At 42.0% G+C, this 20,394-nt stretch overlaps 1 protein-coding gene across 1 annotated transcript in view; it reads left to right on the forward strand.

Annotated features, from left to right (window-relative positions):
• Window positions 1–20,394, forward strand: part of hsdl2 (hydroxysteroid dehydrogenase like 2) — a 118,599-nt gene that overhangs the window by 37,182 nt on the left and 61,023 nt on the right. Inside the window, exons 3-4 of the mRNA XM_068030662.1 lie at window positions 11,261–11,359; window positions 17,907–18,021. Of these exons, the coding sequence (XP_067886763.1) occupies window positions 11,261–11,359; window positions 17,907–18,021 (214 nt within the window). The remainder of the gene's footprint in view (window positions 1–11,260; window positions 11,360–17,906; window positions 18,022–20,394) is intronic.

Below are 20,394 nucleotides of genomic sequence, written 5' to 3' on the forward strand. Positions count from 1 at the left end.
GCGGCTTCCATGCAGCAGCCCGGAGCCCGGGGGGAGTGGCTGTCGGAGGCAGAGGTCCATTGCCCAAAGAGGGGAACACGGGCAAGGAAGGCAGCCCCCTGTGGCCACTATCATCTCTCCACAGGGGTTTCCCCTACGGCCCTCGGCCCCCTGAATTTTGTTTGAACTTACTGGTTGGAGGCTTGAGGCTCTGCCTGGCTCAGCAGCGACCACTTCTGGTGGGACTGCTGAGACTTCAGAACTGTTGGCCCTCTGGGCTGGCAGCATCAGCAGCCCTCCAGGCATCCTTAATTGGATGGTGGGTCTGCAGGCAGCCGAATGTGAGGCCACCTGCAGTAAAATCACCAAGTCAGTCCCACTGCCGACAAGTGCAGGCTTGGGACCCACTTTTCGCCCTGGCATCGGGGTCCTGAACCCCACAGTAAAATTCAGCCCAGGATGTCTGAAACTATGCAATAGTTCAGAATTGGCTTCAACGATGTCCTTTGAATTTGTTCTCAATTGTGCATTGGTGCCTGGGTCCTAAGCTCTGAATTCCCTCTCGTAAACCTTTCCAGCTGTCTCCTTTTCACGACAATCCTTAAAATCTACCCCTTTGACCCTAATATCTCCTCAAATAGCTTGAAGTTAAATATTAATGACACTCATGAAGTACCTTGGGATGTTTTGCTACTTCTAAAGGCACTATATAATTGCTAATCATTGTGGTTGCTGTGCAGTCCCATCTAGATACACCTCACTACCTAATTGGCCTTAGTCACAATGGCTTCATGTAGGCTAAATACTTTTCTGTATGGTCAAAAGGCATGTTCAAAGCCATTTCTTAATTCCAATTCTGCTAGTGGCGACAAAATGGCAGCTTTTCATGTTCAGCTGGCATTGCAGTTTTTATTGCAAAGTAACTCATTTTAGCTTAGGTTCAAGTCACTGCTGGAATGACAGATGAAAATTCTTAAGTGACTATTAAAGTATTCAAAGGTGAGTGAGTTTGCTAATTATGGTGGAAACAAGGATTTAATTTACTTTTCAAGTTAGAACACATCTGCTAGATCCTTCCCTTCAAATTGTAGTAAAGCCAGGTCTTGGGGAACTTGAAAATGCAAGCCATGGTTCTGTTTTTTTTAAAGTACTTGTTTGATTATGGATGTGGTTGACATTGACATGGCTGCTTTTATTGCCCCAGGGAGATGTGGTGGCCCTTGTTCACCGATTGCAGCTTTTATGTTGATGTTGGTGCCACAGTGGTGTTGGATAGGGGATTCCAGGACCTTGACCCAGCAACTGAAACAGTGGATTGGGTGTCACTTGAAGTCGAACTTGAACATGAGGGTGTTTGCCTGATCTTGCTGCTTTTGACATTCTTGATGGTTGAGGTCACGAGGCTGGGAGCTGTTTTTGAAGTAAATTTCATGAGCTTCTTCAATGGATCCTGTAGATTGGTCATAGACAGGTGTTAATAATTATTCCAGTGGCAGGGGAGCCATTCTGTCTTGAATGGTACTGAGCTTTATGAATGTGGTGACATTGCAGGCTTTCAAACGAGTGATGATTTATACTCCTGACTTGAAACTTGTAGTTGGTGGAGAGGTTTTAAGGGGTTGGGAAGTGAACCAATTGGCCAAGTACCCAGCCATGCTTTACTGTTGGAACATAACATAACATAAGAAATAGGAGCAGGAGCAGGCCATTTGGCTTATCTGATTGTGACCTTAACACCACTTTCCTGCCTACCCCCATAACTCTGGACTCCCTTATAGATCAAAAATCTGTCTAACTCATCCTGGAATATATTGAATGGCCCAGTCTCCTTTGGGGAAAAGAATTCTGAAGATTAACGACCCTCTGAGAGAAGAAATTCCTCCTCATCTCCATCTTATTTTGAAATTGTGCCCCCAGTTCTACATTTCCTTACGTGGGGAAACATCATCTCAGCATCTACCTTGTCAAGCCCCCTCAAAATCTTATTTTTCAAAAAGATCATATCTCATTCTTCTAAACCGCAATGAGTATAGACCCATCCTGCTCAACCTTTCCTCATAAGACAACCCCTTCATCCCAGGAATCAGCCTCGTGAACCTTCTCTGAACTGCTTCCAATGCAAGTATATGCCTGAAGTAAGGAGACCAAAAGTGTGCACAGTACTCTAGGTGTGGTCTCATCACTGCCCTGTACAATTGTAGCAAGATGTTCCTACTTTATACTCCATCCCCCTTGCAATAAAGGCCAACATTCCATTTGCCTTCCTAATTACTTGCTGTACCTACATGCCAACATTTTATGATTCATGTATGAGTATACCCAGATCCCTCTGTACTGCAGCATGTTTTAGTCTCTCTCCACTTAAATAATCTGCTTTTCTGTTCTTCCCGTCAAAGTGGACAACCTCACATTTCCCTACATTATACTCCATCTGCCAGATTTTTGCCTACTCACTTAACCAATCACAACTTGCTTTCTGACCTATCTTTTGCAGACAAATTTGCTGATGATACAATACACTCTTTTCTTTTATCCAAGTCATTAATGTAGATTGTAAATAGTTGAGGCCCTAACATTAATTCCCGTATCACCCCACTGGTTAGAGTTTTCCTACCTGAAAGTTTATCCTGACTCTCTGTTTCCTGTTAGTTAGCTGAGTCTCTATCCATGCTAATATATTATCCTCAAAACCATGAGCTCTTATCTTGTGCAGTAACCTTTTTATGTGGCACCTTATCGAATGCCTTTTGGAAATCCAAATATACCACATCTACTCGTTCCCTTTATTCACCCTGTTTGTTATATCCTGAAAGATCTCTAATAAATTTGTCAACCACTTTTCCTTTCACAAAACCATGTTGACTTTGATTAATTGTATTATGATTTCCTAAATATCCTGCTGTTACTTCCTTAATAATGGATTCCAGCGTTTTCTCATTGATAAATGTTAGGCTAACTGGCCTTTAGTTTCTTGCTTTCTGTCTCCCTCCTTTTTTGTATAGAGGTGTTAAATTTGTGGGTTTTTCAATCAGCTGGAACTTTTCCAGAATCTATGGAATTTGGGAAGATTACAACCATTCCATCCACTATCTCTGCAGCCACTTCTTTTAAGACCCTAGAATGTAGACCATCAGGTTCAGGGGACTTGTCAGCTTTTAGTCCCATTAGTTTTGCTAGTACTTTTTCTCCAGTGATAGTGATTGTTCCTGCCTCCCTTTTGCCCCTTGATTTTCTGCTATTCTTGGGATTTTTTTGTCATCTTCCGTAAAGACAGATACAAAATACTTGTTCAAAGTCTCTGCCATTTCCTTGTTTCTCATTATTAATTCCCCAGTCTCATCCTCTAAGGGATCAAGGTTTACTTTAGCTGCTCTCTTACTTTTTGGAGCTAGGGAGCTGATATGGGTTGGCCCAGTTAATCCTGTGGGCAGTGGTGACCCCTCCAGGATGTTGATGGTGGGGAACTTGGTCATGTTGGTGCCGTTGAAGGCAGGGGAAAGTATTTGAGCCTTTCCTTCATGCAGATGGTTATTGACTGATACTTGTGTATTTCAGGGCCCATTTTGAGTCGTCTTCGTGAACCAGACATAGAATTGACTTGAAGAACGCAAGTTAAAAATTAAAGGCATTTGATCAAGTACCACATATTAGGTTTGTTAACAAAATTGAAGCCCACGGGATAAAAGGGGCATTAGCGCATGGATACGAAATTGGGTAAAGGCTAGAAAGCAGAGAGTTGTAGGGAATGTCTGTTTTACAGACTGGTGTGAGGTATACAGTGGTGTTCCCCAATATTTAGCAGTAGGACCATTGCTGTTTTTGATTTTGACTCTGACTTGGTGGGGGACTGGGAGGGCGCACGTGTGTGTGGATGTTGTGTACCGGGCACAATTTTGACTTTTGCAGATGATAGGAAACCTAGAAGTGTAATAAATTAGGAAAATAGTAATAGACTTCACAAGGACATAGATAGGCTAGTGGAATGGGTGGATGCATGGCACATGAAATTCAATGCAGAAGAGGGTGAAATGATGCATTTTGGTCGGAAGAATGAGGAGAAATAATACAACTTAATGGTACAGTTTTAAAGGGAGTACAAAAGCTGAGACACCTGGGGATATTCATGTACAAATTTTTGAAGTTGGCAGGTCAGGTTAACAAAGTTAATAAAGTATATGGAATCCTGGGCTTTTAAAAAAGAGCCATAGAGTACAAAAGCCTTGAAGTTATACAAACCTATATAAAACACGAGCTGGAGTATTGTGCCCAATTCAGGGCACCACACTTCGGAAAGGACGAGAAAGATTTAGAGAGTACAGAGAAGATTTGCTAGAGTGGTTCTAGGGATTACAGTTACATGTATAGACTGGAGAAGGAGGTTGTCTTCTCAGAGCAGAGAAGGCTAAGAGGAGATTTAATTGTGGTGTTTAAAATATTGAAGGGTTTAAAGAAACAGTTTCCAATGGCTGACAGGTCAATGACCTGAGGGCACAGATTTAGGGCGACTGGTAAACTAACCAGAGGCAACATGAGGAAAAACTTTTGATGGAATGAATGGTTAGGATTTGGAATGCACTGCCTGGTAGGATGGTGGATACAGATTCAATTATAGCTTTCAAAAGGGAATTGGATAACTACTTGAAGGAGAAAAAATTGCAGTTATGGGGCAAGAGCAGGGTGTGGGACTAATAGGATTTCTCTTCAAAAGAGCTGTACTATTTTATGATTCCATCAAGATTGTCATTTCCATGAAGTGAAATATATTTCTTGTCTAATCTAAATTTGTGTATATTCTGTTTTAAGTCCTGACCTATTATCTGCATATACACTGATCAGGGTTTTATCTTTTGATGATGGAAAACAGTCTGAGGCATGTAGTGATCTTGCAGTCGGCCTTCAGCAGGTGTCCCTTGTATTGCATGAGGTACCATTCATGGCTGCACCTGTTGTTACCAGTGAAGCTGTTCAGCTCGGAGCGTGGCCGTGTAATCAAAGTAATAGGTGGAAATTCCAGGCGATTTGTCTTGTTTTCAAGTGAGCTTGATTGGGTCAGGTAGTTCGTGCTTGCTGCTTGGATCAGCATGAAAGCTGAGATGTATTTTTAGCTTGTTACTAGGATACTGTTGACTCCATGATGTATGTCAGCCCATTGGCTGCTGAAACACATGTTTAACCAGGAAAAAAGAACAGTTCCTGTTTCAATATTTGAATTCGGGACCTAATTAAGCTTTGGAAAGGTTGCACTGGTGTGCTTGCCTCTGATTTCAGTGAATTCAGATTACTGATTGCCAGTTGTCTCAATCATTCAGCTCTCATCAGCCCACTATTTCTGCTCACAAACATGTTATTTAAACACCGTTTCTTCGGGAACATAAATGATAATCCAGAGTAAGTATTTCTCAAGTTATTATGTAGCCTCCCCATGAGATTGGCAGAGTTTTAGCCAGTGACTGCCTTCAGTTCTGGAGTCTCACGTTTGCTGCTTGATCAGTGTTGAGTTTCCAGCTCTCAGCAGTCAAAGGTCTGCAGTTCGGCTCTTTGTGATCCTGGGGTTACAAAGGGAAATATGGGTCGGGAATCCTCCCCTTGGTGTTGACTTCTATCCAGAGAGACCTGCTGGAAAAGCATCCGACGACTGAACTGGGCTCTCCTGTGCTGCTTTCCATAATCAAACAACGAACTGATACTCTCCACTGAGATTTATTCATTGGTAACCTTTTGGGTGCTGAATGTCATTTGGAACTTGCACATTTGCTAACTGCTAAAAATGATATTTTTTCGGTGGCAAGGTACTGGAGGGTTACTGGTACCTGTAAAAAGCTGTACCTAGCCATTGGCCTGGAGTTTGCTGTTAATCATGAACAAATGGCACCATCCATTCATTGCACTTAGACTCGCCCAAAGACTTTCTATGGACTTTTGCACTAAAACTTTTCGATGATTCGTAAAGCGTTTTGTGCGGCACTCTCTACAGGGGATCTCGGGCCTATGTGAACAGGACAAGCAACAGTGTGTTTCCTTCACCCAGTGGTCGGCAACTTGTAGCTCTTTAACATCTCCTTTGCAGCTCCCAACCTTTTCCAGTTGGATCACATTAACATGAAAAAGCCCCAAGAAAAGTAAGAGCTGTGTTTTCATTCTGTGGATAAAAGGCTAATCATTATGCTGCACTTCGTTTTCAAATGATATTTTAACAATAAACATTGTCGTACACTAAATAAACCTATTTGAGTGGTATAACTACATCTTGGTTATAGATAATGCCTTTGATTCGGGGAACAGTTTTTCTGGTTGCAGCCATTATTGCTTCCAGTATAGCTGAGAAAAATTATTCTGAATATGCCATCAGAAGGTTTTTTTTAAGCACAAGAATCAGCCAACAAGTTCTTAATTCTAAGCATCTTCGGTTAAAGTTTGTTTTTAAAGATGACTTTACTGACAATTACAGTTCAAGTCAAAAAAGTGATAATTCAGTTAGATCTATTTTAATTGATTTTTTTGTTGATAAATTCAACATGTAATATATATGCAAATTATGATTTTAACATCGACACTTGGCAGTTTTCCATGCATTTAGTTTAGAAATAACAAATTTTTGTCTTGCGCTCCCAATAGTTTTTATGTTGGGCATTTTTTTTTAAAAAGGCGCCTCGGGTAAAAAAAAAAATTGTTGAAATCTGCCTTAACAAATCAGATTGATAAATCATTATTGAGATGTGCAGAGTCTGAACCAGGAAGTGTAAATTGGAAGATTTAATTCAATGCCAAATCTCTCACACAAACTAAAATGGAGAGGAGAAAGAAAGATGGGATTAAGGGGAAGGGAGAGAGAGAGAGAGAGAGAGAGAGATAAAACAGAATGCAAACTTTTTTTAAATTAAAAAAAAAACACCAATGATAATTAAAATCTGAAGGATGAGACTCCACACTTGTAAAAGTTAATTTTCAGGGCCAGCGAGTTTGTTTGGCAGTAATTAAGACTTATCACACCATTGAAAATGGACAAGGCCTAACCACCTCTGGTATGTTTAATGTCTTTCACATCAGTATCACAACTTCACATCTTTCTATGTGTTTTAATGTCAAGTCTCTTGACAAGATACCGCTGTAGTGGAGCTTCTGGAGAAGCAGGCCAACTTGGACAGCCTGCATTTAATTCCGCATGTGCAGTCGCTGGAAGTTGCTGTCCAATCTAGTCCATAACAGTGAACACTGATAGCCTCCCATTATTTCTATCATAAAATCCGGGCCAATGTCTTCAGCATAGAAGGGGAGGGAAGGAAATGGATGGAGAATTGGGAAATTAACAAGCTTTATTATTCTGATTCATTTGGAGGATGCAAGCCCCAGAATAACCGTTACTGCCATTTTATTTTGGATTTGCTGCTTTTATATACACATCCTGGCTGCAAGGTTTGACGTCCAGGATTGTAAATGGCTGCTATACCCCAAGATTCTCCACCTGACATTATCATTGGATCCTGGGACTCCCGTCCCATTGCTCCCAGAGCCTACAATGTTCCTGTCTATGTACACGCCATGCTGTCTGCCCTAATACTGATAAAACCTATTACTGTCACTTTGCTCCCAGAACCATCTTCCAATGCTGTCCCCTCGACCTCATAACGCCACAGCTCTCCACTTCATAGTACTGCTAAAGCCCCACATAACTGGTTCCAATCTGGAACGTGTTGCCCAATTCCAGCAGTGTTTTAGGGATTTATTATTAAAACAAATGTTGAGATGAAAAGTTAATTTGTTGGTGTCGGAACATGAAGTCTGCTGATTTCGAATTTAATCCCCAAAACACTACTGATCGTTCAATTTAGTTTAGTTTAGTTTAGAGATACAGCACTGGCAGATCTGCTTGCATTTGAACTTTTTAAAAAAAACGCACAGTGATATGTTGATAAGCTACTTAATCTTGAACCTCCTGTTCAACACAGAGAAAGATAAGGAGGGAGGGAGGGAGAGATGGATACCAGTAGTAGCATTGCTGTTAGCCTTCTCCTGCTCTACAATCCTTCGAGATCTCTGCAATCTTCCAATCCTGGCCTCTTACGCACCCCAGATTTTCAGTGCTCCACTGTTGGCAGATGTGCCTTCAGTTGCCTTGGCCTTGAGCTCCGAAATTCCCTCCCTAAACCCCTCCGCCTCTCCTCCTTTAAGATGCTCCTTAAAGCCTACCTCTTTCCTCTTTGACCAAACTTTTCATCACCTATCCTAATACCTTCATATCTGGCGTGGTGCCAGATTTTCCTGTGGAGTGCCTTGGGCTATTTTGCCATTCAAAGGCACTACATGAATGCAAGTTAATGTTTTTGATGAGAAATTCCAAAGAGAAATATCTATTTGTAACGAGCAGACCAGCGCACGATAAAACATCGTGGGAGCCAAAACTTTTTAATCTCATTCTGTCTAGCTTGGGGGCACCGCTTTATATGATGCAGATAGAAAAATCCATTTTACAAGTCTTTCAGCAGTGACGGAGTTCAATTCATTTTTTTTCCTCCTCTCTTTCTCTGCTAATGGAGTTTAACGGTTCTGAATTTTCATTTGGTTTTATAAATAAGTCATTGTCTTTCAAATTGTGAAATAATTTGACCACAACTTCCTTTAGTCTAATGATCTGTTGCTACTTATAGAAAATTCTATTAATAAATTATAGGCAAAGGGATTTAAAATTCCTAGCTTTGAATGTATTATACAAACATAAAACAGCCAGAAGGCTGTTGCAAAGCAACAGTTCCATGTTGGGTTTTGGGTTTGTTGGCAAATGATGTGACTCTCCTGCTGTTGGTTTGAGATTATTTGACCCCCTAGATGTGATTATTTGCTTGTTATGGGGTAGCTGGTATCATCTACATATTCTTTGCTTGTTATATTTCATGAATCTCACATGCATGGTTCCCCTGCTGTTGGTCCTTGGATTTCAATCCAACTGCCCTTTACTCCTCTTTTGGTGTACAGGATCCACTGATCATAAGATTGTAAGAAATAGGGGCAGGAGTAGGTCATTCAGCCCCTCAGACCTGCTCCGCTATTCAATAAGATTGCTGACCTAATTGTGACCTTATCTCCACTTTCCTGCCTGCCCCCAATAATCCTTGACCACCTAGTAGATCAAAAATCTGTAACAAATGCTCAGTGCCAATAACCCAAGATCATTCTGCTGGACCTCTGGTTCTACCTCTGCAGGCTCATGGTTGACTCTTCATCCCTCCATGGCCTTCTGCTTACTGGAGACCCCTCCAGCATCTCCCACACCAATATTTTGCCCCTGGATAGCTCCTAAATCCATGCCCTCTGCAAGTGTCTCCAAATCTGAATCGTGGGTTTGTGTGAATGCTTGCGCTGTCTTTAAGTCAATGTTGTCCCACCACAAGGACTTGGACTTGAGTTTTGGACTCCTTCACACAGTCTATTCCTTGACGTTGGTGTGTGACCAGGACATGCCTCTTCTAATCTTTACCATGTTAATTCCAAAGTGTCAAGATTGCAAACTGTTCACAATGCAGAAGTAGGCCATTCAGCCCAACAGCCCAAACACATGTTTATGCTTCATATGAGGCCTCCTCCCACCCTTCTCTATCTAACCCCATCACCATGTGCTGCTATTCCTTTCTCCCTCTTGTAACGTGAATTCCCTCTGTGTCCATCTGTGTTCACATTTTGATTTCCATTTCCAACCAAAGTGTCTACTTACTACTTTTGTGCTTCTCTGCTCACCTTCCTGCCACCCAACCCTTCCACATTTCATTTCTCACCTCTTAAGTACTTCATGCACCAATGTGCCCCCCACTTCCCCGCCACACTCAGCCAATACTAATGCTTTTATCTCTTCTTTGTTGTGATCAGCTCACTCAACACAGACTGGACATCAAACCCAGGGTGTTCCTGATTAGGATGGGTCATCATTAGGGTGGCATTAATGGAACTAGATTCCCTGCTACCCGCACCGCCGCGCCCCCCCCCCCCCCCCCCCCACCCCCAACCTAATCCTTCCTGTGGGCAAGTATCTGGCCTCAACTCGCCAACTGCCTAGGGAGGCGCTTTGGAAGTCAGGATCTCGCCATGTGAGAAGCTGAGGGTACAGATCCATGCCATGCTGACATACGTATCAGCCTTGGCTCAGTGGGTGACACCCTCGACCCTGTGTCAGAAGGTTGTGGGTTCAATTCTCACTCACAAATCTAGGCTGCTGCTGTTTTGCAGTATTACTGAGGGAGTGCTGCACTGATGGAGGTGCAGATAAGCTGTTGAACCAAGGTGCGGTCTGCCCTATCAGGTGGATATAAAGGATCTCATGGTATTATTTCAAAAAAGAGCAAGGGAGTGTTCTCCCAGGTATCCTGGCCAATATGTATCCATCAACCAACATCTGGGAGCTTGCTTGTGTGGAAATTGGCACCTTTTCCTATATTACAACAGTGACGACACCTTAAGTACTTAATTGGCTCTAAGTGTCATTGGGATGTCCTGAGATTGTGAAGGTCGCTTATATAAATAGAAGTCTTTTTTTCTTGATTTAATGGAGTGATCCTCTGAGCAAGGAACTGTTTGGGATTGTTCCCTCTAATAAAGTTAATGAAAGTCACTGCTCTTTGTTAGCTGTCAGATATAAAATGCGTTCTTTTTCAGACTTGACTGGCTACTATGGTAAGACTCAGACAAATGACAGAAATACCACTGTTCAATATTGAAATCCACATTTTGGTGATTCTCTTAACTAAGCTAAATAGGCAGGTTATTTGTAACACAGCTCTTAATTTGGCATTGAATGTATATTCTCATTGTACATTGCAGTCAGTGACATTAACCAGTGTTATAAGCTTCACCATACCAATGTCTGGCTGCAAAATCAGTAAAATTATACTTTCCAATACCTTACAAATGACAGTATTTGTCCTCCAGGATTGGCCGAACCCTCCATTGAAGATCCCATTGTAATTCCAAACATACAGGAGGGCCTTTTCATTCTCTATTGTCATTTGACTATTTGAATAAGAAATTGCTGCCAGTGACGTTAGTGTGAATTGCTCAATACAGTTGGTTGATGTATGTTGATGGGTCCATAATGGCTCAATCATCACCAACACCAAGCTACTTCAGCTTTAGAAATCATACTAATATGTTTTGTGTTTCTGTTTTGTGTGGATGAAGAATAGCCTTTGTGATGCGCATGGCTATCAGTTGATCCCCTTGGGTAAATAAAGCAGCTACTACGTATTTTTCTTTTGTCCACAGGCATTGTTAATTTTTCTTTTGCTCCGCTTTTCAGTTGAAGCTGTTGGAGGCAAGGCTTTGCCCTGTATTGTTGATGTGCGAAATGAGCAGCAAATCAGTGAGGCAGTGGAGAACGCAGTGAAGACTTTTGGAGGTACAGTGAGACCATTGACTATCCATGGCAAGTTAGTGGAATGATGGCTTCCGTCTGCCAGGAACAGATGAGCTGATTAAATGGGTTGTGTGGTGATTTAAGTACCTGTGTAACACACTGAGGTGGCTGATCAAAGGACATGATCTATTTTTAGCCAGGGCCGATTTGATGCACGCATTATGTTTCAGCAAGCATCATCCCAGTAAACCATAGTTTCCAAGGCAGTCCTATATGTGTGCTAAAATCTGTCTGTGATTCAGTATTCCAAGTAGACATATTTAAGGTCAAACGAGAGGATAAAGGAGAGCTGTTCACCCAGCTTGTGATTTAAATATTTCTTTTTTCTTATTTTTTATTTGTTTTATTTTAGTTTGTTTCATCATTCTTTTTTTACCATGTGCCTACCCACTTTTTTTTCTATGTTTGTTCTTTGGACCAGGGCTGTTCATTTTTCTGTCAATTAACACCCTCTCTGCACTAACACTTTGTCTTTTACCACACCATTAACATAGCGTTTGTCTTTGCTCCATGACCTTCTGGTCAGTTATTCTCTGTGACCCTATCCTATCAACACCTTCCCTTTGTTATCTCTTGCCCCACCCCTGCTTTATTTGCTTAAAACCTTTTACATTTCTGACATTTGCCAGTTCTGATGAAGGGTCACTGGCCTGAAACGTTAACTCTGTTTCTCTCTCCACAGATGCTGCCAGACCTGCTGAGTTTTTCCAGCATTTCTTCTTTTTATTTCAGATTTCCAGCATCTGCAGTATTTTGCTTTTATCTTATTGAATGTTGTGTTAATTATACATTCATTGTATTTAATTGTAAGCAGATGGTGGGCATTAACTGGGGTTTCACTTGAGCACATATAAAGAGACACGTATAGAAAATGTGGGGTGGTTGAGTTAGGAGGTGTGTGCTTATAATGTTTCACTCCGTAAATAAATGTAAGCTTTGGCTCCGGTCCTATACGTCCCCAACTGGCTTTCCAGAATACAATATGCCGTAACAGACTCGAGGGACAGCATGGGCTACTCGGCCAACTCCTGCTTTTGTTTGTTAATGTCTCCAGTCCTCATCTTTAAGATGGGAGTTTAATGGCCGTCAGTTTGAACAGAATGGTAACAAATGACTCGTATAACTGGAGCATAGAAGGGTTGAGATTTTTTTTTTAACGTGAGTTGAAATGTCATGTTTGCCATGGTTGCAGATGTTAACAGCTATACCATAAGCAGTAGTATGGATATTTATTCATGAAAATTCCTAAGTTGTGGCATTCAGAAGAATCCAAGCTGATACGTGTACTTACAATAAATCCTGAAGTGTGGGCCTTCCTATCGTTCCTTTGATTATCCAGCAGGTTGGTTGTACTTTTATTTTGAACACTCCAGGACTTGCACAGGATGATCATCTCAGGTTGAAGACTTTATCCTGGAGTTGCAAAGAAGTGGTGTGATGTGTGTGGGTGTTCTGTCTTCTATGCTAAATAGATTAGGGTAAACATACACCACTTGGGCCAAATGGCCTGTTACTCTTCTGTAAATTCTATGTATTTCCATCCTTACCTGACGTACATTGTATACACCTTTACTTTCGGGCTCCTAAACCTTGAATCTTGCTTGCTTATGTAATGTGGGAGACCAGTTGATGAGACCAGTATGTTGGAAAAACCAGAGGCCTGGTTTGTTATACAAACACTGACTTAACCTAACCTTGATTACATTGGCTTACAGGTCATGCAAAGTACAGAAATAGTGTAATAAAAGCAAAATACTGCGGATGCTGGAAATCTGAAATAAAAACAAGAAATGCTGGAACCACTCAGCAGGTCTGGCAGCATCTGTGGAAAGAGAAGCAGAGTTAACGTTTCGGGTCAGTGACCCTTCATCGGAACAGAAATAGTGTATTAATTTAGATATGTTATAGTATAAAGATCCTAATAGTCTTTCACCAACAGTTCTATTTTTAATACTTTTGTGCCATAAATTTTTCAGTACCAGTATGAATAATGTACTTGTTCGTATGTCCATCTCTTTTTCAACTTTTTTCACCTTCCGCTTCCTTCTCTCACTTCAAAAAAAAACAGAGGACAACAAACCGAGACAACAACAACTTGCATCTATATAGCACTGTTAATATAGTAAGATGTCCCAAGGAGCTTCACAGAGGGGTTAACAGGAGTACGTATGATTTGAATATGTTTGAACTAATACAGTACGTTGAAGTGCAGAATGAGTGAGCAAATCAAATGCAAGACTCGATATCAGTCAGATTAATAGGCCAAAATCTAGCGTGTCTACCTGGAGCCCCCACAGTGTGCAGTTATGTCTCACAACACGCCAATTGTAGTAGTTTTCATGTTGGAATTCATAGTGGAACATCAGAAACATGAATGCTACTTTCACAACAACTTCTCTTCACATCTGCCCCCTTCCCCATTCCCTGTTTTGTCCATTTTGCTTGCCAGTTTTTGATTACAGACAGTTTAGCTTTTTGTTCTCAGCAATGTAGAAAGTGCAAGGTTTGTGGATGCTAGGCCAGAAAATGACTTGTTTTAAAACAGGTTGTGTTCAAAAGTGGGAAGCTGTCTGAGATTTGTTGATGCCAAACAAGAATGACATGCTGGCTGTCCCTTAGCATCAATACACACAGTTGATGCTCAGTTCACTGTCATTGTTTTGGGCATCTCAATGTTGTCGGGTTGGTGATTGTGATAACATCGGTTTCCCAACAAGTGCCTCTGTGAGACCCCTCAAGTGGGCAACTTTACTCTGGAACTTGGTGATCAATGGTTTGGGCAGCGCAAGTGATACAAATCCTTCAGGATGCTATCCCCTCACACCTTTTGCTCCAGGAACTCCAGATTTTTGTATAGTAGTCTTCCTGCCCATCACTGGTGACAGTACAATAAAATAAAAGCAAAATACTGGAGATGCTGGAAGTGTGAAATAACAACAAAGTGCTGGAAATACTCAGCAGGTCTGGCTGCATCTGTAGAATGAGTAAATAAAAACAAGAAATGCTGGAAATACTCAGCAGGTCTGGCAGCATCTGTGGAGAGAGAAGCAGAGTTAACGTTTCAGGCCAGTGACCCTTCATCAGAACTGCTTTTCATATAAAGCAGGGGTGGGGCAAGAGATAACCAAAGAGAAGGTGTTGATTGGACAAAGTCACAGAAAATAACTGACCAGAAGGTCATGGAGCAAAGGCAAACGGTATGTTAATGGTGTGCAGAGAGGGTGTTAATTGACAGAAAAATGAACAGCCCTGGCCCAAAGCACAAACATGACAAAAGAAAAGCAGTGGGTAGGCACATGGTTTAAAAAAAAGAGGAAACAAAATGAAATAAAATAAACAAATAAAGAACAAATAGCTGAAAATAAAAAAGGGGGTCAGTCATGCTCTGAAATTATTGAACTCAATGTTCAGTCTGGCAGGCTGTAGCATGCCTAATGGGTAAATGAGATGCTGTTCCTCAAGCTTGCGTTGATGTTTACAGGAACACTGCAGCAATCCCAGGATAGAGATGTGGGCATGAGAGTAGTGGGGAGTGTTGAAATGGCCAGCAACCGGAAGCTCAGAGTCATGCTTTTGGACTGAGCGGACGTGTTGCGCAAAGCGGTCACCCAATCTGCGTTTGGTCTCCCCAGTGTAGAGGAGACCACATTGTGAGCAGCGAATAGAGTATACTACATTGAAAGAAGTACAAGTAAATCGCTGCTTCACCAGAAAGGAGTGTTTGGGGCCTTGGATAGTGAGGACAGAGGAGGTAAATGGGCAGGTATTGCACCTCCTGCGATTGCATGGGAAGGTGCCGTGAGAAGGGGACAAGGTGGTGGGGGTGATGGAGGAGTGGACCAAGGTGTTGCGAAGGGAACGATCCCTTCGGAATGCTGACAGGGAAGGGAGGGGAAGATGCGTTTGGTAGTGGCATCACGCTGGAGGTGGTGGAAATGGCGGAGGATGATCATTTGGATGTTAAGGCTGGTGGGGTGGAAAGTGAGGACAAGGGGAACCCTGTTGCATTTCTGGGAGGGAGGGGAATGGGTGAGGGTAAAGGTGTGGGAAATGGGCCGGACACGGTTGCGGGCCCTGTCAACCACAGTGGGGGTGGGAATCCTCGGTTGAGGAAAAAGGAAGACATATCAGAAGCGCTGTCATGGAAGGTAGCATCATCAGAGCAGATGTGTTAGAGACGGAGAAACTGGGAGAATGGAATGGAGTCCTTACAGGAGACAGGGTGCGAAGAAGTGCACTCGAGGTAGCTGTGGGAGTCGGTGGGCTTATAATGGATATTAGGAGATAGCCTATCTCCACAGATGGAGACAGAGAAGTCAAGGAAGGGAAGGGAAGTATCGGAGATGGACCATGTAAAGGTGAAAGAAGGTTGGAAATTATAAGCAAAGTTAATAAAGTTTTCCAATTCGGGGTGGGAGCAGGAAACCGATACAGTCATCAATGTACTGGAAAAAGAGTTGGGGGAGGGGGCCTGAGTAGGACTGGAACAAGGAATGTTCAACATATTCCACAAAAAGACAGGTTCTGATGAAGGGTCAGTGACCTGAAACGTTAACTCTGCTTCTCTCTCCACAGGGGCTGCCAGACCTGCTGAGTTGGTCCAGCATTTCTTTATTTTATTTCAGATTTCCAGCATCTGCAGTAGTTTGCTTTTATATTATTGTGGAGTGAGTATCCTGGGGGGCAGGGGAGGGGGGTTCCTGGTGACAGAACCTTCATTTGTCTCAGACTTGCTCTCTTAAGCTCCTTTCCTGAACACCTTGACCTTTCCACTGCCAGCCTTGGCTCAGTTCATAGCACTCTCACCTCTAGAAGGTTGTGGGTTCAGTCCCGCTCCAGAGACTTGAGCACATAATCTAGATTGGCATTCCCAATGCAGTACTGAGGGAGTGCTGCACTGTCGGAGGTGCTATCTTTCAGTTACGATGTTAAACCGAGGCCCCTTCTGCGCACTCGGGTGAATGTAGAAGAGCCCACAGCACGATTTTGAACAAGAACAAAGAAGTTCTCTTTGTGTCCTGACTCACTTTTATCCCTCAATCAACAATTAAAACATTTGTCTGGTCATTACCTCATTGCTTTCTTGTGGGAGCTTGTAGTGTGCTATTTGGCTGCCACTTTCCTACATTACAACAGCTGTTCAAAAAAAAACACTTTGCTGGCTGTAGAGTGCTTTGAGGCGTCCTGTGGCAGTGAGAACTTCAATATCAATGCAAGTGTTTTTTCTTTTCTTTAGACTTTTGAACACATCTTTTCAACCATTCATTTGACTGCTGTTAATCTCTCATTTCTTTTCTTCCCCCTTCCACCTTTCCAAAAAATACTTTGGAGATGTTGAAGATGCTACGTAAGATGCAAATAGCTGCAATAAAACTCTTGAAATTTTTTTTTACATAATTTGTGAAAGACAGGATGATTTCTTGAGGTATATTGAAAGGTTACCATTTAGCTTCTGCATTCTATATCATCCATTACCTGGATATTGGGGTTCTGGCCTTTAGGGTCCTTTTATACAGTTGCATCAGTCATTCCACACTATGATTGGGATTGCAGGATTTTTTTTTTCAGCAGATTCTGAATATTTGATGCGTTCAGCTTGATCTAAGCATTCTTTTCTAAAGCAATTAACTTGAATTTGGAAACAAAATAGGAATTCCAATAAGGCCACAAAGTCATGCAGACCAGGAGAAGGTCCGTGGTTAGAATTTGTTTTGTGTCAAGCTAGCTAATCTTGTCTGAATTGGTAATTGGGGTACAATGACTAGCGTGAGATTGCGACGGTTGGCTTGAGGATGCAGTGAGTGGCTTTAGTGCCTTCCACTGGGGAAAGGATTCCTACTACTGAGCCACCTTCATCTGGAAAGTGTGTGTGCATTTTGTGAGCCTATTTGGACTTGGATGAGGTGCTTGCACAACCTTTCTTTTTTTAAAAAAAGAAAAGAGGAAACAGGTATTTGTATAATGCCATCCATGCTCTCGGGACATCTCAAAGCATGTCTTTGCACATCAAAAACACTTCATTTGCTGTTGGTGTTGTTTTCCAGGCAAATGCAGCAACCACTTTGCATGCAAACAGTTTAACTTATTTTGGTGGTGGTGGCTGAAGGATAAATATTCACCAAAATGCCAGCAGAACTCCTGACTCTTTGAGTAGCCCCATGGGATATATTGCATTGCCCTGAGCAGTTCATCCAAATGATGGCATCTATGATAATATGATGTCCTCTTGGTACTGCATTGTAATGTTCCGCCTTCGATTATCTTCTGATGACCAACAGTGGGGGCATGAACCCACGACCTTTTGACTCGGGCAGAAGTGCTACTACTGGGCCAAGCTGTCACAAGCGTCTCAGTGCTCCCAATCTGGGCCTACACGTGAAGAAGGAATTGGGGGAGTATTGCTAATGTCAGTGGGCCACCAAGAATCTGTACCTCCAGGAGAGGTGGGCAGACATTAGGGAGAAAAGTTTTGACCTCTGCCTAAATAGGCAATTTTGGTAACTGACGCTTTTTTTATTTATTTCAACAGGCATAGATATTTTGATAAATAATGCCAGTGCCATTAATCTAACTGGTACCCTGGACACATCAGTGAAGAAAGTGGACCTCATGATGGATATCAACACCAGGGGTACTTACCTAACGTAAGTACTGTAAATATTACACTCTCAGGTCTGTGCTTGCAGTGGGTGATCCGATATATTCTTGGAAAGTGCAACATGGTAAGGAAAAGATCGCATGTGTACTATGATTACAAAAGAGTAATTTATTGTGAAGTTTACAACTTGCATCTATATAGCACCTTTAATATAGTAAAATGCCACAAGAGACTTCACAGGAGCGTTATTGATCAAAATTTGACACTGAGCCACATGAGATCTATTAGGACAGATGACCAAAACGAGAAATTTTTAAGGAGCATCCAAAAGGAGGCAAGAGGGGTGGTGAGGTACAGGGAGGGAAATTCAGAGCTTCGGGTCTAGCTAGTTGAAGGCACAGCCATCAATGTTGGAGCAATGAAAATCATTGATGCACAAGAGACCTGAATTGGAGGAGCACAGGGATCTCAGATGGTTGTGGGGCTGCAAGAGGTTACAGAGATAGGGAGGGATGAGGCCGTGAAGGGATTTGAAAACAAGGAGAACTTTAAAATTCATTCTCAATTTTAATTAATTGAGGACAACAATATAATTTCTGTGCAAAAACAACATCGAAAAAGGGTTTATTTAAAATAGTACTGAAGAGTTCAAACTAAGTTATATCATCTTTAAAAGAATGGCAAGGAATCCCTTTCTTCTCCACATTCCTTTAATGGGCTTGGATGAACCTACCACTAGTGATGCTCTAAGCCAGGCAGCAGGATGCGCATGTGTGCATGAAGACAGTTTGAATTTACAAAAACTCCCTCAGATACCCACCACAGGCTTCTTGGCTTGTTTCACTGCCTGACGCGTTACTGAATAGTTTCATAACTTGTTTGGGGAACAGAATTGGGAGACCTTAACCACTCAAACTGTGGGGGGAGAGGGATGTGGGGCCAGGGCCGGGGGGAAATGAATCTTCAATGACTTATTTCCATACACCTTGAGAAAACAGTCTCTTAAACTGTTTCATGAGAGACACCAGGGGTTAGTGATATTCGCTTATGTTTGACTTTCTTCAAACAATTGTCATTGTGCAGCCCTATTTCAAATTTTGTCCTGATGGCAGTCGTACTCATATTCACACTATATGCCTGACTGTGCTACAGTTTTTAAATGATCGATGCTGCGCTCAAGTGAACCATAATCTGTCTTTGATTGCTCATTCTGAGCAGGACAGTACCATTTTCTTGGTTTCAGCTTTAGACTCATGTCTTCTAATTTCCTGATTTTAATCACTCCACTATTGGTGGCTGTGCCTTCAGTTGGTTCGGCCCCAAGCTTTGGAATACCCTCCTTGCACTTCTGCACCTCATTTTCTGTCTTTAAGACACACCTTAAAACCTACCTTTTTGGTCACCTGACCCAATATCACCTTTTGTGGCTCGATGTCATACTTTGCTTTATAGTGCTCCTGTGAAGTGCCTTGGGATGTTTTATTATATTAAAGGTGCTATATAAATATAAGTTGTCTTAAAAAGCTGATAATCAGGGCACAGTGTGTCAGGGGTTTATTTATTTTTTATTCGTTAATGAGATGTGGACGTTGCTGGCAAGACCAACATTTACCCTTGAGAAGGTGGTGGTGGTGAGCCGCCGCCTTGAACTGCTGCAATTCTTGTGGTGTAGTGTACGTTCACAGTGCTGTTAGGGAGGGAGTTCCAGGATTTTGACCCAGCGACAGTGAAGGAGTAGCGACATAGTTCCAAGTCAGGATGGTTTATGGCTCAGCTGCAGTGTGGAGGTTGTTTATATTCGTTGTTAGGGTAGATCCACCAGATCGAGTGAGAAAGCATGATGCTCAAATCTGGACAAAATATTTTCACTGCAGCCTAACCAATGATTTACATCTTTGCTTTTGTACTCTTGTGTGCCTCCTTTATAAGACTTTGGATCCCATATGCCTTTTTTTTTTGTCAAAACAAAAGCTCAGTCTCTCACTTTGAGATTTGTATATCTGAAACCTGGAGTGTCTCTTCTCTAATCCTTTTAAAGTTTTAGCATTGTAATTTTCCAGTCCATATGGTTGGTCACAAAATGTAAAGCATGCAAAATAAACTTTTTTTTCCTCCGAAACTCTCATCAGTTAGTGCTCTTCTGTAGGAAAATTACTTTTTCTTATCCTCTGAAAGGAAAACTTGCACTTCTCTAGCACCAAAGCGCTTTACAGCTAATGGAGTGCTTTTGAAGTGTAGTCAATGTTGTAATGTAGGAAATGCAGCAGTTAATATGCACGCAAGAATCTCCGACCAACAGCACTGTGATAATGACCAAATTTGCTGTTAGTGTGATGTTGGTTGAGGTGTTAGTATTGGCCAGTACACCAGGGAGAACTCCCCAGCTCTTATTTGAAATAATGCCATGGGATATTTTACA

Source organism: Heterodontus francisci, chromosome 4 (genome assembly GCF_036365525.1).
Source record: "Heterodontus francisci isolate sHetFra1 chromosome 4, sHetFra1.hap1, whole genome shotgun sequence".
NCBI classification, from domain to species: Eukaryota; Metazoa; Chordata; class Chondrichthyes; order Heterodontiformes; family Heterodontidae; genus Heterodontus; species Heterodontus francisci.